Source organism: Diabrotica virgifera, chromosome 1 (genome assembly GCF_917563875.1).
Source record: "Diabrotica virgifera virgifera chromosome 1, PGI_DIABVI_V3a".
NCBI classification, from domain to species: Eukaryota; Metazoa; Arthropoda; class Insecta; order Coleoptera; family Chrysomelidae; genus Diabrotica; species Diabrotica virgifera.
The window spans coordinates 108,871,460-108,894,081 of NC_065443.1; the positions used below are offsets into that span (position 1 = coordinate 108,871,460).

Genomic DNA, 22,622 nt, shown 5'->3' on the forward strand with positions numbered 1-22,622 from the left:
TGCTGGAGATAGGCCGCCCTCAGTTTCTTTGAGTGATCTTTGCCTGAATTGTTGCTATGTTATGTGGTCTCGAACCCACGTCTCTAAACTATGCACTGTTTCGATATAATCGAGTGTAATTGTCTTTCCTTTTTTTTATTTTATTTATATCGGTTTCATCTGATCCTGTATCTGTTAAAGCTTATTTGTTTGTTTTATGGAAGTTTTATTTATCTCCGGGTCCTCTGCACTGTTGCCACTGACCATGTATTGCATTTTATCATAGTTAATTTCCGAACTTCAACTCCCAAATTCTACTTCTAGATTTTTTATCATGAAAACGATGTCGTCTTCAGTGGCGACGCGTGACTTTTTCTAAAGTGTTACCACAACCAGATGCAAACAATCTTATTTAAAAAAAAATGAAGATATGTATGGCTAAATGTATATACAGGGTGTTTGGTAAAGAATGGGCCATAGCTTAACCTCAGGTTGCTGAGGTTAAAATAGGCCGATTTAAGCTAACTTACCTTAGTACAAAGTTTATAATAACCGAGATACAGAGTGTCAAAGTTAAACTTTTTTTTTTATTTATTATTGAATATTTCCTGGCAGGTATGAGATAACAACATGAAATTTGGTATGTGGAGGTTTTTTGGGTCGAGAAAACTAAATTCCCTACCAAAAATTATGTATTGCCCAGAGGGCGCCACATACGCCTTTCAGCACTCATTTATTACGTTCAATTTTTTTATCCCTCACTCTGTATAATTTTGACATTAAGATTTTTACTCTCCTATTAGTTTTACTTAAAAAAGGTACACTTCTTTTATCTCCCTAAACTCAACCGTTTTCGAGATAAACGCATTTTAAATCTGCGATACACCATCATTTTTAGCATAATATCATTGTAGTTGTATGTATGTATTGGTTTTAGAACGTCTTTCGACGTTGTCCGATGCCTAACTTCCACGTCCTTCTATCATCCCATTGGCCATCTCTAAGATCCCTTGTAGGGTCTAGGACATTTCGCCGTCGCCGTTTCGCCGTCGCCATTTCGCCGTCGCCGTTTCGCCGTCGAGCCATTTCGCCGTCGCCGTTTCGCCGTCGAGCCATTTCGCCGTCGAGCCATTTCGCAGTCGCCATTTCGTTGTTAGCATTCGTACTTATAATTTCGGGATGATCATTACTTGTACATAAGTTTTGAATGGTTTTCGAAAGATTATATACTATCACTTTTGCATAATGAAGTTTTTTATTTTTGATACAGTAAAAACAATTGAAATTGAAATCCCTTTTCTCAATATTGTTTATTTCCGGGAATCTGATATTAGTCATATTTATCTATTTAATGATTTGTTTTTGGTTTTACTAGCAACATCAGCATTTTATTTACACAGACATTTAGTATAAAAAACAGTTAGTATGTTATCACGTTCTTGTGACATTTAGTAAAAAAAAGTTAGTATGTTATCACGTTCTTGTAAACTTAACCAATGCCGGGATGGCGACGGCGAAACGGCCGACGGCGAACTGGCTCGACGGCGAAGTGGCTCGACGGCGAAACGGCGACGGCGAAATGGCGACGGCGAAACGTCCCAGTCCGTCCCTTGTACTCATTGCTTTGGTTACCCCTCCTTTCCATGTCTTTTTGGGACTTCCTCGTTTTTTGCGGTTTGGTGGTACCCACTCCAAGATCTTTTTGGGCAATCTTGTGTCTTCCATTCTTTGAACAATTTTATTCTTCTATTAGTTTTACTTAAAAAAGGTATACTTCTTTCACCTCCCTAAACTCAACCGTTTTCGAGATAAACGCATTTTAAATCTGCGATACACCACCATTTTTAGCATAATATTATTGTAGTTACACCCGAAAAATAACTTAAAAACATAATAATTGTGGCAGTTCTCAAATTTATGTCATTGCACCGCAAATTCCATTTGAAGAAATTTGCGATGCATTTTTGGATAATTTTATGGTTTTAAGTTATTTTTCGGGTGTAACTACAATGATATTATGCTAAAAATGATGGTGTATCGCAGATTTAAAATGCGTTTATCTCGAAAACGGTTGAGTTTAGGGAGATGAAAAAAGTATACCTTTTTTAAGTAAAACTAATAGGAGAATAAAAATTTTAATGTTAAAATTATACAGAGTGAGGAATAAAAAAAATGAACGTAATAAATGAGTGCTGAAAGGCGTATGTGGCGCCCTCTGGGCAATACATAATTTTTGGTAGGGAATTTAGTTTTCTCGACCCAAAAAACCCCCAAATACCAAATTTCATGTTGTTATCTCATACGTGTCAGGAAATATTCAATAATAAATAAAAAAAAAGTTTAACTTTGACACCCTGTATCTCGGTTATTATAAACTTTGTACTAAGGTAAGTTAGCTTAAGGGCCGGTTTTTCAGTGCTGGGTTAACCCAGATTTTTCGGTCACCGAAATTTTTATGGTTAATCAGTTTTTCAGTAATAGGTTATCGCTTAAACCCGTTTAAGTTGACCAAGATTTTAACCGATACTCGCTATCATAGGTGGTTTAACTCCGAATTTTCCGACAGACGTTTATCTATATTTGCTGACAGAAGAGGTTAGTTAAATTATGACATTTTGTGTTATCGAGGGAAATATTGTATTATGTATTATTATATTCTTGATTATATCTTCATCATCAGATGAAGAATCGGAACTTGAATGCATTAATCATTTTTGTAATGTTATGTTATTTGTTATTTATAAAATAGGTTATGAAATTCTATTTTGTTTATTTTTCTGTCAAAAATCTATAGAATCGCACATCTTGGTTTAAAGCACTGAAAAACGATATAAGGGTTAAAATATTGGTTAAAATTTAAACTAGGTTAGCTAACCAAAATTTTAACCGTTCACTGAAAAACCGGGCCTAAATCGGCCTATTTTAACCTCAGGAATCTGAGGTTAAGCTATGGCCCATTCTTTACCAAACACCCTGTATAGCTTCAATAATATCATTTTGTATATCACTTGAAACTATCGAAAAAACACTTGATGTTTCTAGATGTTGGAAAAATTTTTGATCTTTTTTGGCAATTAATGTTAACGATTCCCTGTAATTGCCTCGATTGTCAGAGTCGTCGCCCTTAAAATGACCACGAAACGCTAATTCTTGTTTGGCCAAAAAACATACGGTATCGATTATAAGTGTGCTAAGGATATACCCATCTACTTTTTAACAAACTCGTTATGTTTAACAATATTTTCTTTAAAAGCTTGGTTATTAGAACTTTCGATTCTTGTTTTGCCAAACTGAATCAAATTGGGTATACATCTTACATGTAGGTAACGGAGAAAAAAGGTAACTCTAAAACTATTTAAATCGTGAACCTGTATGGTCCACCCATTTTTCTGCAGAAACCAGAAGACATGGCCAACAATACAGTCTATTTTTCTTGCAACCACATAACCAAGGATTTTCACTGTATCAACTAAATTTAAATTATTGAACTACTTTTTTTGATTCCTTTTTTAAATTTTTTAAAATAGGTCTTTTATTTTCAATAATCTCATTTTTTTCTTCAAAATTATACAAGGAGAATTACTTTTCAAGTAGTTGATCGATTACGCAGCGACACTCATCCATGGTTAACTGCACGCACACTTTTTATAGCTACTGTAACCAAATTTAAATCTGGTAGCAGGGCTACTGATATACACAGCGCGCTTACGCCGTCGCTTCTTCAAAATTTTCAGACACTAGCCGGTCCCGAGCGCCAGCGCGGGTATAACCATTGTAACCACAAATGAGACTGGTAACAGAGTATAATAGTAAGTGCAACTGAGTCACATAAACTCGCCAATATTTTCGTGTGTCTACGAGTAGTTGGCTATTTACTGAATTAGGTACTATTAACACATAATATAATAATATGTTTCTATTGGTAAAAATATTGGTAAATGGAATTATTCATCGTCATAAAATATTTTTATTTGCAAGATTTTTAACTGTTACCAATGGTAACAGTGGTTACATGGACGCTTCGCCAGTGGTCGTCTTTGTCAATGGCTAAAACTACTAAAATTATTTGAGCATCGGCAAACAAAAGGCTATGGATATAGTTGTCTTAAAATTTTACTCCGATCTGTCCACATTTCTTGTTACAGTTTTTTAATGGTTCTATCTATATAAGGTTTAAACAAAGTTGGTGACAGGTAGAATCCTTGTCGAAGTCCTTTATCGACTCTAAACGGGTTTGAGTAGTTTTGTCTAACTTTAATTATTCTAAATTTTTTGTTTTCGTAATGTGAGTTCACTGCATTTACTCGTATGTAGGTGTTATATATTCCGTGTTATTCTATTGCTTTCCACAGATTGCTGACTAGGACATATAGGGCTTTCGGAGGTCCATGAATACAATGTGCAAATACACTGACCGGCACAAAAAACGGCCACCCCACAAAATGGGGCATTTTTAATGTCTTGAATTTCCTAAACCTGTTGTCCGATTTAAGTGATTTTTTTAATATGCTATAGCCTTATTCTTTAACCAAAATCGCTATAAAAATATTCTTGCTAAACAGGTACATTATCTTTGTATACCGGGTGTACCAATCAAACTGTGTTTTATTGTCAAAGTTCACCACACCCTATGAAATATTCTAGCTCTAGCATTTATAAAATACTGAAATTAAACCTCAACTATAGCCTCAGGTTTTCCTAACAATATGTTTTTTGATTCATTCGCTTATGTTGGATAATAAAAAGTTAGGTACTTTAACAACTAGCCATGTTCTTTATTAATACAGGGTGTTTCTAAATAAGTGCGACAAAATTTAAGGGATAAATCTGCATGAAAAAATAATGACCGTTTGCTTTATAAACACATGCCCGCAAATGCTTCGTTTCCGAGATGCTGAATGTTGAATTTTTTTCTTACAAACTGACGATTTATTTATTGCTCTAAAACCGGTTGAGATATGCAAATGAAATTTGGTAGGTTTTAAGAGACAGTTATTACACATTTTTTGACATGCAATTAAGAATTTTATATTCTCCATTAGTGCGCATACGGGTGATAGGACCGGTAATATTACCCGCATGCACGCCAATAGTGAATATAAAATTCTTAATTGTATGTCAAAAAAATGCGCAATAACACCATCTTAAAACCTACCAAATTTCATTTGCATATCTCAACCGGTTTTTAAAGCAATAAATAAATCGACAGTTTGTAAGAAAAAATTTAACATCCTGTATCTCGGAAACGAAGCATTTGCGGGCATATGTTTATAAGCAAACGGTCATTATTTTTTATGCTGAATTACCCCATAAAGTTTGTCGCGCTTATTTATAAACACCCTGTATTAATGAAGAACATGGCTAGTTGTTAAAGTACCTAACTTTTTTATTATCCAACATAAGTGAATGAATCGAAAAACAGAATGTTAAGAAAACCTGAGGCTATAATTGGGTTTTAATTTCAGTATTTTATAAATGCTAGAATATTCCTCAGGGTGTGGTGAACTTTGAGAATAAAACACAGTTTGATTGGTACACCCGGTATACAATGATAGTCTAGCAACAATTTTATTACAGCGATATTGTTAAAGGATAACATATTAAAAAATCACTTAAATCGGACAACAGGTTTAGGAAATTCAAGACATCAAAAATTACCCATTTTGTGGGGTGGCCGTTTTTTGTGCCGGTCAGTGTATATACTCGTATACTAGATAAGAATTTGTATGTTTAAAATATAAAGTATGAAGTCGCCTACGCAAACATTGAAGTTGCCCCCAACACTATTTAATTTATATTAAGGTCATCAAAAAAATAATTAAAAAATAAAATGAATGGCAAATTATTGTTAAATGTAATTTGAAATTGGGTGTGCGTTTAATTTAGTAAGTCTACTAGATACGATTTAAGGCGTATCAGGAAAATGAATATAAAAATAAATAAAAATTGTACAAATTTTTGTTTATAGCCGTAACACAGATCTGTTCTGCGTAAACTTAGAAACTTATATTACTCTGGGCTGATTATCGGAGAATAGGCCATTTTTGGGAAAAGTTATTTACCAGCAATTTTATTGCTGGAATCGAATCTTATGATTGTATATATTAATAATATAGATATGCAAAGTCCGCAGATAGTGTGCTTGTGTGCTACTTTTTTATAAACAAAATGGCGCCCGAAAATCGTGTTTTTTCAATTTTTGCTCTATAACTCCAAAGATTTTAACTTTAGACCAAATACACCCAAATAAAAATTCACCGCAATTAAATTCTGCATAGAGACGTGTTTTTTCCGATTTACTTCGACGAAAACTTTCCCCGGAAAAAGCGGTTTTTTCCAACAAAATCTTTAATTTTCCACTAAACTTTTAGATAAGTAGTTGTTAATCAATAATTAAATAACTTGGTAACGTAAAAGCCCTTTCCGTATATATTATAATTCCAGAAGCCGATGAAAATTGAATGAACAGTTTAGCAACAATTGAAATGTTAATTAAAAATTTACGGTCGCTATAATAACGACAATAATTATGATGCATAAGAATAACTATGATTTTTTCATGAAAAGACACTATACCTATCTAATGTACTTTACAGAATTGAAATTGGACTATTTAAGCGGCCTCAGGAATATTTTAAAATCATAAACAATTTTTTGGCTTATAAACAAATAGAATATTACATATAGAATCTCGGGAAATATTAAACTAAATTAAATCGTGTAAACGGTATTCGAAAGACAGCGGTAGGACGCTTCTTTTAAAAGAAAAAACGTTTAATTATGACGAGTGGTTCCTGAGATACAACCGGTCAAAGTTAACCGAAATTTACCGCAAAGATATAAACAATAAGATCATAATTTTCAAACCATCACCTTTTTATTTTTGTCCTCTTTCTCCACACCAATTTTCATATCTTTAAAATCCTCATAACATATATTTATTATTATAATAAAAACTATCGATAATACGTGTGAAAATTGCCAAAAATAGCAAAATTCCAATCAAAAATTAGGTTGGAGAAAATGTAACCCTCAAAGTTCAAAATCGGTATACGTTAAAAAAAAATGCATTTTCTCGGCTTCCCATGGAGCAATTTCCTTCATTTTTTTTTTGTTCCCAAGTAACTCGAGTAGAGCCATCGAACTAACGCATTATTAAATGTCAAACTTGCTTTTGTTTCGTTATAATAAATTAATTTATTTATTATAACACAATATTTTAATTTGTTTAAATAAAAATTGTTTAAATAATTATACAGCTTTCAAATGAGAATAGTTATGTTTTTAACTTTAAAAGGTACACTTGTAGTAAGTTTATCTAAAAAAAAGCCTACAACTGGAAAAAATATGTAATTATCTGTTCTTATAAATAAATTAATCTATTATAACAAAACAAAAGCAAGTTTGACATTTAATAATGCGTTAGTTCGATGTCTCTACTCGAGTTATTAGGGAACAAAAAAAGAATGAAGGAAATTGCTCCATGGGAAGCCGAGAAAATGCATTTTGTTAACGTATACCGATTTTGAACTTTGAGGGTTACATTTTCTCCAACCTAATTTTTGATTGGAATTTTGCTATTTTTGGCAATTTTCACACGTATTATCGATAGTTTTTATTATAATAATATATAATAATATATGTTATGAGGATTTTAAAGATATGAAAATTAGTGTGGAGAAAGAGGACAAAAATAAAAAGGTGATGGTTTGAAAATTATGATCCTATTATTTATATCTTTGCCGTAAATTCCGGTCAACTTTGACCGGTTGTATCTCAGGAACCACTCGTCATAATTAAACGTTTTTTCTTTTAAAAGAAGCGTCCTGCCGCTGTCTTTCGAATACCGTTTTCACAATTTAATTTAGTTTAATATTTCCCGAGATATTCTATTTGTTTATAAACCAAAAAATTGTTTATAATTTTAAAATATTCCTGAGGCCGCTTAAATAGTCCAATTTCAATTCTGTAAAGTACATTAGATAGGTATAGTGTCTTTTTATGAAAAAATCATAGTTATTCTTAGGCATCATAATTATTGTCGTTATTATAGCGACCGTAAGTTGTTAATTAACATTTTAATTGTTGCTAAACTGTTCATTCAATTTCCATAGAGTTCTGGAATTATAATATATACGGAAAGGGCTTTTACGTTACCAAGTTATTTAATTATTGATTAGCAACTACTTATCTAAAAGTTTAGTTGAAAATTAAAGATTTTGTTGGAAAAACCCGCTTTTTCCGGGGAAAGTTTTCGTCGAAGTATATCGGAAAAAACACATCTCTATGCAGAATTTAATTGCGGTGAATTTTTATTTGGGTGTTTTTGGTCTAAAGTTAAAATGTTTGGAGTTATAGAGCAAAAATTGAACAAAACACGATTTTCGGGCGCCATTTTGTTTATAAAAAAAGTAGCACATTATCTGCGGACTTTGCATATCTATATTATTAATACATACAATAATAAGATTCGATTCCAGCAACAAAATTGCTGGTAAATAACTTTTCCTTCTATTCTGCTAATTAGCCCAGAGTATATCTATTCTGAGCAATTCTCAGCTGAACTTACAACAAATAATCAAATTCCTAAAATGTTATGTGTATCCTATATTACTACATGGATGTGAAACCTGGATTATTAAGGTTAACATGAGGAACAAATTAGAAGCCTTTGAACGATATCGGCAAATTGTTATGGAAGTTACACACGCCTAAGATTTGGGCACGGTACTTAAAGAAGAAGAAGCCGTAAACCAACTGCAAAACTCGAATTATTAAATACGTATAAGATGGAAGAGTTAAAAACATAACAGACCAACTAGATGCAGAAGTGTATACAGGGTGTGTCAAAAGTATAGGGACAGTCGAATATTTACACAAAAAATTGATACCAAGAGGTTAATATCATCACCATTTACCCAAACAATTTTTTCAACCACACATTTGCTGTGGCCTATAAGATATAGGCCGAATATGTTAAGTTTTGCGAAGACATACATCAAATCTAGGTTATACAATCTTCCCAGAATTTTTAGAGTAATCTTTTTTGAGAACGATCTCCGGAGTGGATAAATAGAAACTTCAAACAAATGTAATTTTCATTAAACCAATAATTGTGGCTCAGTGGCTAGCATAAAACTAAGACTAGTGAAGTATTGAGCATTAAAGGCTCATGTAAAATTTAATTTAATTTTTAATCTTCTTCTTCAAGTGGCTTCTCCGAGATGGAGGTCGGCAATCATCATAGCTATTCAGCCTTTAGAGAGGGCTGCTCTGAAAAGTTCATTTGATGTACCGGGTGTCCCAATAAGAATGGCGCTCGGCCATATCTCAGGAACCGTTTATAGTACAGCTTGGGGAAAAAAAAATTGTATAACAAAATTTGCCTCGAGAAAAGCCTGAAAATTATTTTCATAATTGTAAGTCCACCGCTAGAGGGCGTAATTAAATATCAAAAATTAAAAAATAGAAATTTTACAAAATTTGCCTAATGAAAGGACACTGGAAATCCGATTATCGTATTCTTCATAAAATTCTGTGCATATTTTATTTCACAAGTTTAAGTCTACCTGTGCAAATAAGAGGTGGGGGTGAGTGGGAAAATTGTTATGAAAAAATCGCTGTAAGTCCGGTTCTGCTTAATCGATTTTTGCAAATTTGGTCTTGTTGAAAACAGCTCTTTTTCGTCAATGTAATAGTTATAATTTGGAAACAGCCTATTACGTAATATGCCGGTTAGGAGGCGCTATTCATTTTCTTTTTAGAAATCTAGTTTTCTTTGGAAAATAATAAATACAAGTATGTATTTTTTTCCTGTATTACAAAATATATTTTTTCTTTACCTTTTTTCTATCTCGAGATATCTTAAGAAACGTGTAAATTTTAAACATAGCTGTTGCTGTCATATAAGTGGAAATATATAGAAGCAAGTAGTGTGCTTTGGAAAAAAACGAAGAAACATTTTCCAGATGTCACCGTATATAATAAATCAAAACAAAATATGAAAAACTCTACTACTGGGGTGACGTCTTTGGGGATATTTCATTGCATATATTCTAGCCGCAACAGTTGCATTTCTTATGCATTCAAAGAATGTGGCTATCATGTCAAATGCTTCTTAGTTTGTAAGAATCATCTTGAATTTCACTCTGTATAAATTTTATATAAATTTTAATAGAAACAAACCGCAACAAACCATCAATGAACACATTTTTATGTTTTACTGATTTGACACATAATTTGACACATGATGACTTTTTGAAGTTAATACTTCTGATAGTTCTATTTTTTCCATAGCACACTACTTGTTTCCACTTTGACTTCCTTAACTTAGTTTACCGGTGACAATAATAGTTATGTATTTATCTTAGTTGGGAATAGGATAATTGATATTAAAATATAATGAAATAAACATTAAAAATTTGTGTAGAAAATCTGACGTTTTTATATTTTCTACGATTCATCGAGAGAAAAGCAAATGCGCGGAGGCAACAATTCATAAAAATTTACATATTAACGCTATTTTTTTGGTATTATTTTAAGTATTAAAATTAGGTGTAATATTTAAACAAAAATAAAATTAAACTGTTTAAAATATGAGGACTAAGTTTTCACTCTAATGGCATACAGAATATCCCACCAGAATGAAAACAATGGGAACCTTCTCTGGTTGAGATGAATTGAGAATGGTTATTCATTTTTGTTTAAAATATATTTATTTCGTTAAAATCATAATAGTAGAAGTATAACTTCTTACTCGCGTACAAAGTACACACTCTTTTTTTGTTATATTTTATAGTGTTATTTGTCTTATTGTTGTTTTGATTCATTATATACGGTGACATCTGGACAACGTTCCTTTGTTTTTTTTTCATAGCACACTACGTGCTTCTATACATTTCCACTTATATGACAGCAACAGTTATTTTTAAAATTTACACGTTTCTTAAGATATCTCGAGATAGAAAAAAGGTATCGACATGCGGTTTTCGGTAATCTGTTGCTAATTTAGTCTAATTTTGTAATACAGGGAAAAACATACATACTTGTATTTAATATTTTCCAAAGAAAACTAGATTTCTAAAAAACAATAAATAGCGCCTTCTAGCCGGCATATTACGTAATAGGCTGTTTCCAAATTATAACTATTACATTGACGAAAAAGAGCTGTTTTCAACAAGACCAAGTTTATAAAAATCGATTGAGCAGAACCGGACTTACAGCGATTTTTTCATAACAAGGTTCCCACTCACCCCCACCTCTTATTTGCACAGGTAGACTTAAACTTGTGAAATAAAATATGCACAGAATCGTATGAAGAATACGATGATTGGATTTCCAGTGCCCATTCATTAGGCAAATTTTGTAAAATTTCGATTTTTTAATTTTTGATATTCAATTACGCCCTCTAGCGGTGGACTTACAATTACGAAAATACTTTCCAGGATTTTCTCGGAGCAACTTTTGTTATAAAATTTTGTTTCCCAAAGCTGTAGTATGAACGGTTCCTGAGATATGGCCGAGAGCCATTCTTATTGGGACACCCGGTACATCCGTACCATTCTCTCAGGTTGCGCGACCATGATACTCTACGTCTCCCTATGCTTCTGTTTCCTTTGGTCTTTCTCTGCATAATGAGTTGGAGCAAGTTGTATCTCTTTCCACGTCTCGAGATACTAAAATTCACGAGATATTAAAATTTTTTGATTTTGATTGTATTTAACTTCCATTTCTTCATTCATCTTCCTCAGAACCTTTTTGTTTGTAAAGGGGTTCTGTCCATATTTTCAGAATTTTTCTATGCAACCACATCTCGACTGATTCCAGTTTTTTTCACTGATGCCGCATTCAAAGTCCAAGCTTCCATTCCTTAAAACAAAGTCGAGAAAACGTAGCACATAGCCAACCTAACTCTTAGCTCTAACTTCAAATCTCTTGTGCAGAGCACTCTTCTCATTTTGTTACAATTTGCTCTAGCCTTTACTATTCTAATGTGCGTTTAATTTTTAATAGTTGTAATCAAAAAGAGAAGATGCTATATAAAAAAAATTTGAATCTGTAAACGAACATTCATCTGATTTTTAGAGCATCTTGGTGACTGCTATTCATCCTCTGAAGGTGTAGGTGCTATGAAATTTGGCGAAGAGAAACGATTAGAAGGAGAATGTGTTCAATTAGTCTGTTCAAAAAATAGAGATATACAAGAAATAGGGTAAGAGATTTTTAACCAATTTTTATTTGTATAGGAATATATCAATAATGCAAAAAATAAACATATCGAATACTTTTTTCATTAAAGTTAGTCACGTCCTCTCTCTTTTGTCGTTTCCCCATTACTGAGTATCGTGATTTCTTCAAATATTCCTAAAAATTCTTTTCCATTGGTCTCTATCTTCAGCTGCTCTAAGAGCTCCGCAAAATGAGTTTCCAGCTGAATTCTTAATTTGGTCGGACCATCTAGTTGGTGATCGTCCTCTTGATCTTCTTCCCGGAACGTTTCCAGAAACAATTAATCTCTCCAAACTATCGTCACCTCTGCGAACCGCGTGACCGAAGAATTACAAAATTCGTTGCAGACATATTGTGGACAGCGTTTTTTTAATCTCGAGTTGGTTTAGAATGGAAACGTTTGTCCTATGAGCTGTCCAAGGTATGCGCAGCATTCTTCTGCAGCACCACATCTCAAAGGCATCAATTTTTTGGCGCTCGCGTGCGCGAAGAGTCCAAGCCTCTGCCCCGTATAGAAATATTGAGAATACAAGGGCATTCACCAGTCTCATCTTGATATTTTGAGAGAAAAATCTGTCTAAACTTTAGTAAGGCGACTCATCGCATTTTTTGCCATACCAATCGTCTCTGAACTTCTGCTTCACAGTTACCATCGTTAGTTGTACTAGACCCGAGATAGACAAAGGTGTTTACTATCTGGTATTCCTGTAACATGTTAGTCAGTTAAATAGTGTCGAATCTGTCGACCACCATTATTTTTGTCTTAGCTTTATTGATTTCAGACCAACTTTATTGCTTTCGTACTCAACTCTTCGCAGAAGATCAAACATTTCTTGCTTATTTGCTGCTATAAGTGTAGTGTCATCAGCAAATCTTAAATTGGAGATTTTCCTACCAGATACTGTTACTCCACCGGCCCATCTTTCTAAAACCATCATCATGACATGTTCACCATAAATGTTAAATAAGTCAGGTGACAACACGCATCCTTGTCTAACACCTCTCTCGGTCTTGAATTGGTTTGAGAACTCCTGATCTAATCGTACTGTCGCTATAATAGACTGGTACAGATTTTTAATAAGTGTCACCAGGTTCATTGGTGCGCCCATTTCTATTAAAATTGACCACAGATTTATCCAGCTTACACACAATCAAATGCCTTTTGGTAGACAACGAAGCATATTATCATAGGTACTTGAAATTCTGTAGACTTTTCAATGAGTTGTCTCAGGTTTAGGATTTGTTCCTGTGTACCTTTACCCTTTACAAACCCTGCTTTTTCCTGAGGTATTTGGTAATGTAGATAGTTTAGTCACGTTAGCTTGGTATTATTATAGTAGACTATACTAAATTTACAATCAAAATGCAGTAGAAATAAACAAACCAAGACACGTTAACTGCTACTAGGAGCACTCTCGGAATCATAATTTACAATGTATAAACTTTGGAAATCATGATTTGGGATTTACAATGTATATATACATTGTAAATTATGATTCGGGAGTGCTCCTAGTAGCATTTACCGTGTCTTGGTTTGTTTATTTCTACTGAGTCGTCTTAAGTTACCAATTGACTAATCTGCTATGTTTCACATTTCATGTTCGATAATTCGATATTTGATTTATGAGTTTTATATGACGCTTGAAAATTCCTGCAATATGAATAAAGAGGAGCATTATAAGATTGTGTAGGTCAGCTTACATATTATGTGACCGAGGAGGAACGGTTCTGAATTGAGTAGAAGCTCTTTAAAACCTCACGGAAGAAGGACTGTACAGGGAAGAAGGGCTACGCCTCAACCTCAAATGGCTGATATGGAATGCTCCTACAGATATGTACAGGTGCAGATATGAAGAAGAAGACGAAGAAGACAGGTGCGGATAAGAGCGGATAAGCACCAGTGGATCAACTAAGGACATGACATAGTGCAGCAGCTATGGTATTACTAAATTAAGGCTAAAGCGGAACGACTTCTGCTGTTGGTTTGATAACAGATACTCACGGCGGATATCACATTCATATCATTTATCCGACCGATTTATACTCCGGCGATCAGACATGCAAGAGGAAACCATCTGCGTACCTTCTCGGGAGTAGGGGAGAGTCGGCTAATGGTGCGCGTCGGGTAATTGTGCGCATCAATGTTTCTAATTTCCTATTTAATAAAATTGCAAAAATTTTGTCGGGCCATCTAATAGCAACTGCCATATCTATCCGACATAAACGAACGTCGGGAGATACTTTACCGGTTGGCAGTTATCGTTTACATATTTTCGCGTGGTATGTTATTGTTTGTGTGTCTGACAAAAAAAAAAGCGATAACTTTTTTTCTTGACAGAAATATAGTTTAAATAGTACTTATTTCCTTTATATATTTACCATTTTAAATACTGATATAGTTAGTTTTGCTCGATTCTTTTTTGTTTTTATCAAATTTTGTGTTATGTGTTAAAATGGCGCGCATTGCCGGCATTAGCCGGCAAGGTATATATTGACATTTTTTACGTTTTGTGACTGCGTCATAAAACGTAAACAAGCGTTAAACAACCGTCAAAGTAGAAAAAGGTACAACACGAAATTGAAAAAGGTACAACAAGGAAAATTTTCGAACACAACAGCTCCGAAGTTATTTCAGAAAGTGAACTGTGCCATGATGATGAGTTGGACGATCTCGTGTCAGATCAAAATGACTTCTGTGTATTGTGGTGATGGTAGCAAAAAAGACGAGGTATGGTGCAAGTGTTCGATATATTGTCAATGGTCTCATGCTATGTGTATACGATAGGATAGTCCAGAAGGATATATTTGTGACTTCTGCAATACTTAGATTTTTTTTTTAAAATATCTGTAACTTGGTTTCTTATCTTTTTCCGTATATTTGTTTGTTCCTTTAATATTTATGTTCAATAAGCTATATTTTCGAAGGTCATTTTCAAGTTATATTATTGCGCACAGTTATCCGACATGTGCGCACCATTAGCCGAATAGGTCGGGCAATTGAGCGCATTACACAAATTGGAAAGTTCGCTTCTCACTCTCCTACTGTTCAACCATTCATTAACTGCGGTCCCTACCAATATACCTAAGCCTTTGAAGTATATCTTCAAAAAATTTGGTAACTGAAATGTTTCAAGTTTGTGAAATATCCTGAATTTGCCTTAGGTGCGCACCAATATCCGACTCTCTCCTATACTCCAAATAAATGGCGTAACACACAAACTAGAGATTCCATAGGAAATAAAAATACGATACGTAAACACAAAAGAGAGAACGCGTTGTGACATGCTCAAAGGGTTTGGCCTACGAAATTACGAAAGTATCAAATATAACTTGTCAATGGGCAGGACTTCGTCACACCACTGTATGGTCTAAAACCTTCGTAGACATCAAATATGCCTATAGAATAGAATATTTTGATTGCTAATAAATATGTTAGGAGTAATGATGTAAAGGACCGTTACATACATATGTATCGATTATTCTTATTTTCTATTTTAGATGTGGTTCTGTAGGAATAGCACCTCCGTGCAAGATAATGCCAGGAGATTTGTCTAAGCCTTATCCAGACTGCTGTTATGAAATATCCTGTCCTGCAACAATTCCTCTTCCTAAAGGAAAGGCTTAAAAAGTCCTTACTTACCGAATATGAACTACTTGTTAACTAATTGTAAATATAAGTTTTCTGTTGTAAAAATTTCCAAAGTTTACTGTTTTGTAGTTTTAAGCAATGTGTCACTAACGGCTGTGTTCTCAACTCCCTATTCAGCATTTCATGTTAAGAACGGAACGTTGCCTAGATAGGCCAACGTATTTCTTATGGACAATAGAAGCGCGCCGATGCCAAGCCGTACTGATTAGAATGAATCGTATATCGGTAGTCGAGTAGCCACCCGTGCCCGAGAGGTTTGGCAACACTGATCTCCATAAGCGCAATGTTCCGTTCTTAACGTGAAACAAAGTACAGATCTTTTTTATGATTAAATAAAGAGTTGGCCTTCGTTTATGTTTTGAATGAAATAGAGAAGAAAAATAAAGATTTAAAACAAAATAAAAAAAATGTTTTTCTAACCAAACAAGAAAGAATGTTCTACTTAATAATAGTATCCCTTTATACCGCTAGTGTGGGTTTGGGATTATACCAGGGTAGTCAGGCGAGGATACAGAGGGGGGTCAACGGGTCCATTGACACCCCTATTGTATTTAGTCTATAAGTATTTTTTTATTATTTATTACTTTTTTTACTGTCAACTCTAAACTTCAAGTGATCAGTAAAACACTAAATATACGTGACTACCGCTTCCAAACAATTGAAAGAAGTCATAAAAACCAATAAAAGCAGCCTTCTCTGGAACTCCAGACTACCGATGGAACCATAAACAACGGATATATTTTTCTCAATTCAAAGAATAACAAAAATGATAGTTTAAAATGCAAATACATTAAATTGGGTATAAACTTTATCTCATGAAAAGTCACGTCTCAAATTTGCGATATAATAAAGATATAAAAATTTGAATTTTCCTAGATAATCCAGGTGTATCCATTGACAGTAGAAAGATATTAACACCTACACTTGGTAAAGAGCGGCTGGTGAGATTAATAGTCGTGAATTGTGTTTGCTAGCTTAGCGATGAATAATAGTGAATATGTTCAAACAAAAGATTCAAACCGACATAATGTAGTTCATAAAAAAGCAATGTTCTGAAGTAAGATCTGGGTCTACTAGTGTTGCCGATGGTAATAATAGGCATGTTAACGTATGTCGGAAACTGCAGTATTGGTGTAAACATATTTTCACTAGAATCAGTTACGTGTGATACAGGTTTGGCAGCCCCTAATTATAACAATATCTTATCAGACTTAAAAGAGTATGTGTCGTCTACCAGGACCCCTTTTTCCTTCGATTTTAGCCTTCATAATCAGCTGTAACAACTCATACTTGTCATTTCTAAGTATGTGCCCCAAATATGCTGTTTTTCTCCTTTTAATGGTGGTCAAAACTTCTCTGTCTCTTCCGGTTCTGTGCAATACAATTTCGTTCCTAATATGAACGGTCTATGGTATTTTTAAAATTTCTCCAAAAACGCACATCTCAAAAGCCTCAAACTTTCTCATTATGTCAACATTAACAGTTCAAGCTTCGGTACCATAAAGAATAATAGATTGGATATAACATTTTACCATTCAATGTTAGTCTGGGCTGATTATCGGAGAATAGGCCATTTTTATATAACTCCGAAGATTTTAACTTTACAACAAAAACACTCTAAAAAAAATTCACCGTGATTAAATTCTGCATAGAGACGTGTTTTCCCGATCTGCTCCGACGAAAATTTTCTTCGGAAAATGCGGGTTTTCCCAACAAAATCTTTAGTTTTCAAATAAAGTTTTAGATAAGTAATTATCTACCAATAATTAAATAATTTGGTGACTTAAAACCCTTCTTGGTTTAGATTATAGTTCCAGAAGCTGGTGAAAATTAAATGAATATTTTAGCAACAATTCAATTGTTAATTAATAATTTACGGTCGCAATAATAACCAAAATAATTATGATACACTGATCAAACTTTGAAATCTTATAAAGATGAGATGCCTATTTAATATTTTGTCGACAAAATATATTTTTTTTTATTTTTTTGCATAATCTTTAAATGTTTAAAAAAATAGTTATAAACAAATTAAAGTTTCTCAGAAAGTTTTTATTTTATTATAATTTTAAAAAATAGCTAAAATGCGCATTTCAAATATCTTGAAAATGAATGCTTTAAAACTTTTTTGCAACCATTTGCAAAAAAGTTATGAAACAGCAAAGTAAACATACGATTACTACGTTGTTTATAATTTTTTTTAATTCTTTCAAAGCGTAGAAGTGAATTTAAAGTACAAGCTAATTATTTACAAAAAAATATCAATTATAAGTTTAATGGTTATATTTTAATTAAAGATTATAAATATATATTTTATATTATTACCGATAGCGGGTAGGAACTCCTTTGGACAGTCCTATCAGGGAAAGTGAATCAATCCCTGCCTTCCGCAGATTCCAGGGGTTTCCTGACCCGGGAAACTAGTACCTGTTTAGGGTCCCTTGTCCAGGGTCACGGATGAAGACCACAACGGTATCCACGGCGGAGAAGAACATCTTCGGTTTGGTGTGTATGGCGGAAGTGGCGACCCCCGATTTTAGGGTTGGTATAAAATTAAATGGGGTAGGTGGAACTCCTTAGCCATGGTGAAGGCAATTACCTAAGAGACGGTCACTCTAAATTCAAAACTCTGGTCCTCCAAGCTTGGGGGTTGAGGCAATGGGCTTGCTCCTCATTCCTCGGAAAAAGTATATTGCAAAAAACCCGAAAGTAAAGCCTCGGAAAAAGGACGGACATTCTGGAAAACGAAATTGGCAACGAAAACGGATATTGAATGTTGGAACGTGGAATATACAGGGTATTAAAGGAAAGACTGCAGAAGTTCAGCAAGAAAGTTTAAAAATGAACATGGACATTCTAGTGTTAACTGAGACCAAGAAGAAAGGACAAGGAGTAGACGACGTAGGAGAATATGTACACATATATAGTGGAGTCAGAAAGGATGAACGTGCCAAAAGAGGAGTATCCATACTCATTCATAAGAAGTATAAAAATCATATAACAAGTTGGCAAGCAATTAACGATAGAATAATAACAGCGAATTTGACCGTAAAGGGGCGTCGTTTATCAATTGTAGGGGTATACGGACCGACTGATGATGCTAAAGTGGAAGAGAAAGAACAATATATCGCAACCTTAGAAGACACCATAATACAAATCGGTAAAGTCGGGAGCTCTTAGTTTTAGGAGATATGAATGCACGAGTGGGCAAAAAAATAGGAAATAATGTCATTGGAAGGTATGGAGAAGAAATCCTAAATAATAATGGCGAGCGGTTAATAGAACTTTGTATGCGAAATGAACTAAAAGTCATGAACGGATTCTTCAAACACAAAGATATACATACTTACACGTGGATTCAAACAACACGCAATTTAAAATCGATTATTGATTATCTAATTGTGGCCCAAAAAACTAAACTGAGAATCCTTGATGTTAGAGCATACAGAGGAGCAGAAACTGGAAGTGACCATTACTTGATAAAATCCAAAATAATACTGCCTTCATGGGCCCAACAGAAACAGGGTGTCTCAGACTCAGGGAATGGAGAGAAAATTGAAGCGGTTCGATATAATCTAGAAAGTTTAGAACACCACAGTACAAAAATGCTATACAGAAGCCGACTAGATAATATATTGGATGAAGGAACACTGACGCAAAACATAGAAAACGTACACCAACACATTATTTCAAGTATACACCAAGCCGCCAAAGAGGCGCTAGGTATAAAAGAAAATAGAATACATAAAGGTAATAGCTGGTGGAACGAACATCTACAAACACAAAAAGAAAATAAACAACAACTATACCAAAAATGGTTAAACACTGGCCGGATAGAAGACAAGGAAAAATACAGAAACGCCCTCAAAAAATTTAAAGAAGACGTATGGCAGATAAAAAATGATTCATGGGAAAAGAAATGTAATGAGTTGGAAACATATATAGGTGGTAGGAGAAGTAGAGAATCGTGGAGGTTTATCAAAACACTGAGATCAGATACAACAGAAAATGTAAGGCTTGACAACATAACAACAAATACATGGGAACAGCATTATAAATCTTTGCTGACTGAAGACCGCCCACAATACATACAAGAAGAATCAAACCCAATAATAGTAGAAGGTGAAGAAATAACAATAACAACAGAAATGGTACAGAAAGCTATCTCACAATTAAAAAATGGTCGGGCACCTGGCCCTGACAATGTTCCCGCAGAACTAATAAAATCAGGTTCAAAGAAATTAATCCGAATGATCACAGAATTCCTTCACAGAATTATTAACGGAGAACAAGTTCCGAAAAGCTGGAAAGAGGGCTGGATCTCTTCAATACACAAAAAGGGAAGTAAAAGTGATGTCAACAATTATAGGGGAATAACTGTAACAAGCACAATGAGCCGTTTATATGGCAGAATACTGAAAACCATTATTTGCGAAGAATATCAACCCTATGAATCCGAAGAACAGTGTGGTTTCAGGGCCGGACGATCTACGATCGATAATATATTCTGTCTAACACAGGTTATGGAAAAAAGACTAGAACGTGGACAAGACACACATATACTTTTTGTCGACCTAACGAAAGCATATGACACAGTGCCCGTGAAAAAACTGTGGGAGGTTTTGGACAATACACACATATCTGCAACTGTCATCAAAGCCATACAATGCCTCTATAAAGATTCTATGTCAAGAGTAAAGAGAGGTAACCATCTGTCATCTAGCTTCCAAGTAACAAAAGGCCTTAAACAAGGGTGCTGCTTATCTCCCATTCTTTTCAATATATATACCGACGGTGCTCTCAGACTTTGGAAACAGAAATGCAGTGGTATGGGTATACCAATCGGAGACATAACATTATACACTTTGAACTACGCAGACGACCAGGTGGTAGTTGCCCAAGATAAGGAAGACTTAGAATATATGACCAGAAAATTGATGGAAGAATACAGGAAATGGGGTTTAGAGGTAAACATAAGGAAAACACAATATCTACACATCGGTAACCAAATACAACAGGAGGACCTAGATCTTGACGGAAGTGACTACATCAGGGGTTGTACAGAGTATATATATATATATATATATATATATATATATATATATATATATATATATATATATATATATCTAGGGATTAAATTAACAAATAGTGGAAGAACGGAACCCAGTATAGATGATAGAGTGACGAAGGCTAGAAAGGTTACTAGAGCCCTAAACCCTGTCTTATGGCAACATAACATAAATTTAAATACAAAAATGAGGATGTACGACGCTATTCTGAAACCAATTTTAACGTATGGCTCCGAAGTGTGGCAAATGACAAAAAAATCCGAAAATAAGCTGCTTACCACTGAAATGGATTTTTTTAGAAGATCTGCCAGAATATCGAGATGGGACCATGTTCGAAATGAACAGATCAGAGAAAAAGTAGGTAAGCAGAAAACAATAGTGGACGAGGTACAACGAAACCAACTTACCTGGTATGGACACGTCCAACGAATGGGAGATGAAAGATTACCAAAAATTACAATGAGATGGACACCGCCAGAAAAACGGAAAAGAGGAAGGCCACCGACCTCCTGGAAACAAGGAATTACAAAAGCCATGTCAGAAAGAAATCTTCAAGAAAATGACTGGCTAGATCGACAGGCTTGGCGATTGGGTACCGGAAGGCGTAGAACGCTATAGAATATATTTTTTTTGTAATTTACACGCGCGAAAGTAGAATAATACAGTACTGTAGCTAAAATTTTCACTCGGAGCGACGACCGGCGGCCGCGCGACGTACACTTTTAATAAATAATGTATGCTGCGTGTCAGTCGCTTCGAGTGAACATTTTAGCTCCGACTCTGTTCAGGCCTACTTTTGCGCTAAAAATTACAAAAAAAAGTATTTTTAATCTTTGATTAAAATATAACCATTGCACTAATTTTTGACATTCTTTGTGAGTAATTAGATTGTACCATAGACTCACTTTTAAGCTTTGAAACAATTAAAACAAATTATAAACAACGGAGATCGTAATTTTTGACATTCTTTGTGAGTAATTAGGTTGTACCATAGACTCACTTTTAAACTTTGAAACAATTAAAACAAATTATAAACAACGGAGATCGTATATTTATTTTGCTGTTTCATAACTTTTTTGCAAATGGTTGGAAAATTTTTTTAAAGCATTCATTTTCAAGACCTATGAAATACGCATTTTAAGTATTTTTAAAATTAGAATATAATAAACAATTTCTGAGAAATGTTAATTTGTTTATAACAATTTTTTTAAACATTTAAAGATTATGCAAAAAAAATGAAAAATTTATATTTTGTCGACAAAATATTAAATAGGTATCACACCTTTATAATCTTTCTAATTTTGATCAATGTCTCATGATTATTTTGGTTGTTATAGCGACTGTAAATTGTTAATTAACAATTGAATTGTTGCTAAAGTATTCGTTTCATTTTCACCGGCTTCTGAATTTAGAATCTATACCATGAAAGCTTTTATTTCACCAAGCTATATAATTATTGATAAATAATTACTGTCTTAAAAAAATTATTTGAAAATTCGAGATTTTGTTGGGAAACCCACATTTTCCGAGGAAAATTTTCGTCGGAGCAAATCGGGAAAAACATGCCTCTATGTAGAAATAAATTAGGGTGAATTTTTATTTGAGTGTTTTTGGTGTAAAGTTAAAATCTTCGAAGTTATAGAGCAATAATTGAAAAAAAAATACGATTTGTCGGCGCCATTTTGTTTATAAAA

The 22,622-nt window shown here is 33.9% G+C and overlaps 2 protein-coding genes across 5 annotated transcripts in view; one reads left to right on the plus strand and one right to left on the minus strand.

The window, feature by feature from the left end:
• The window catches only part of LOC114326950 (uncharacterized), a 308,181-nt gene that overhangs the window by 131,844 nt on the left and 153,715 nt on the right, over nt 1-22,622 (minus strand). The window lies entirely within an intron of this gene.
• LOC114326951 (uncharacterized) overlaps nt 1-22,622 on the plus strand; it is a 39,105-nt gene that overhangs the window by 283 nt on the left and 16,200 nt on the right. Inside the window, exons 2-3 of one of the 2 annotated variants that reach the window (XM_028275435.2) lie at nt 12,064-12,190; nt 15,706-15,901. The exons of the other annotated variant lie outside the window; for it this stretch is intronic. Of the exons in view, the coding sequence (XP_028131236.2) occupies nt 12,064-12,190; nt 15,706-15,832 (254 nt within the window). The 3' untranslated portion in view covers nt 15,833-15,901. Of the gene's footprint in view, nt 1-12,063; nt 12,191-15,705; nt 15,902-22,622 lie in introns of those variants that run through there. 2 annotated transcript variants of the gene reach the window in all.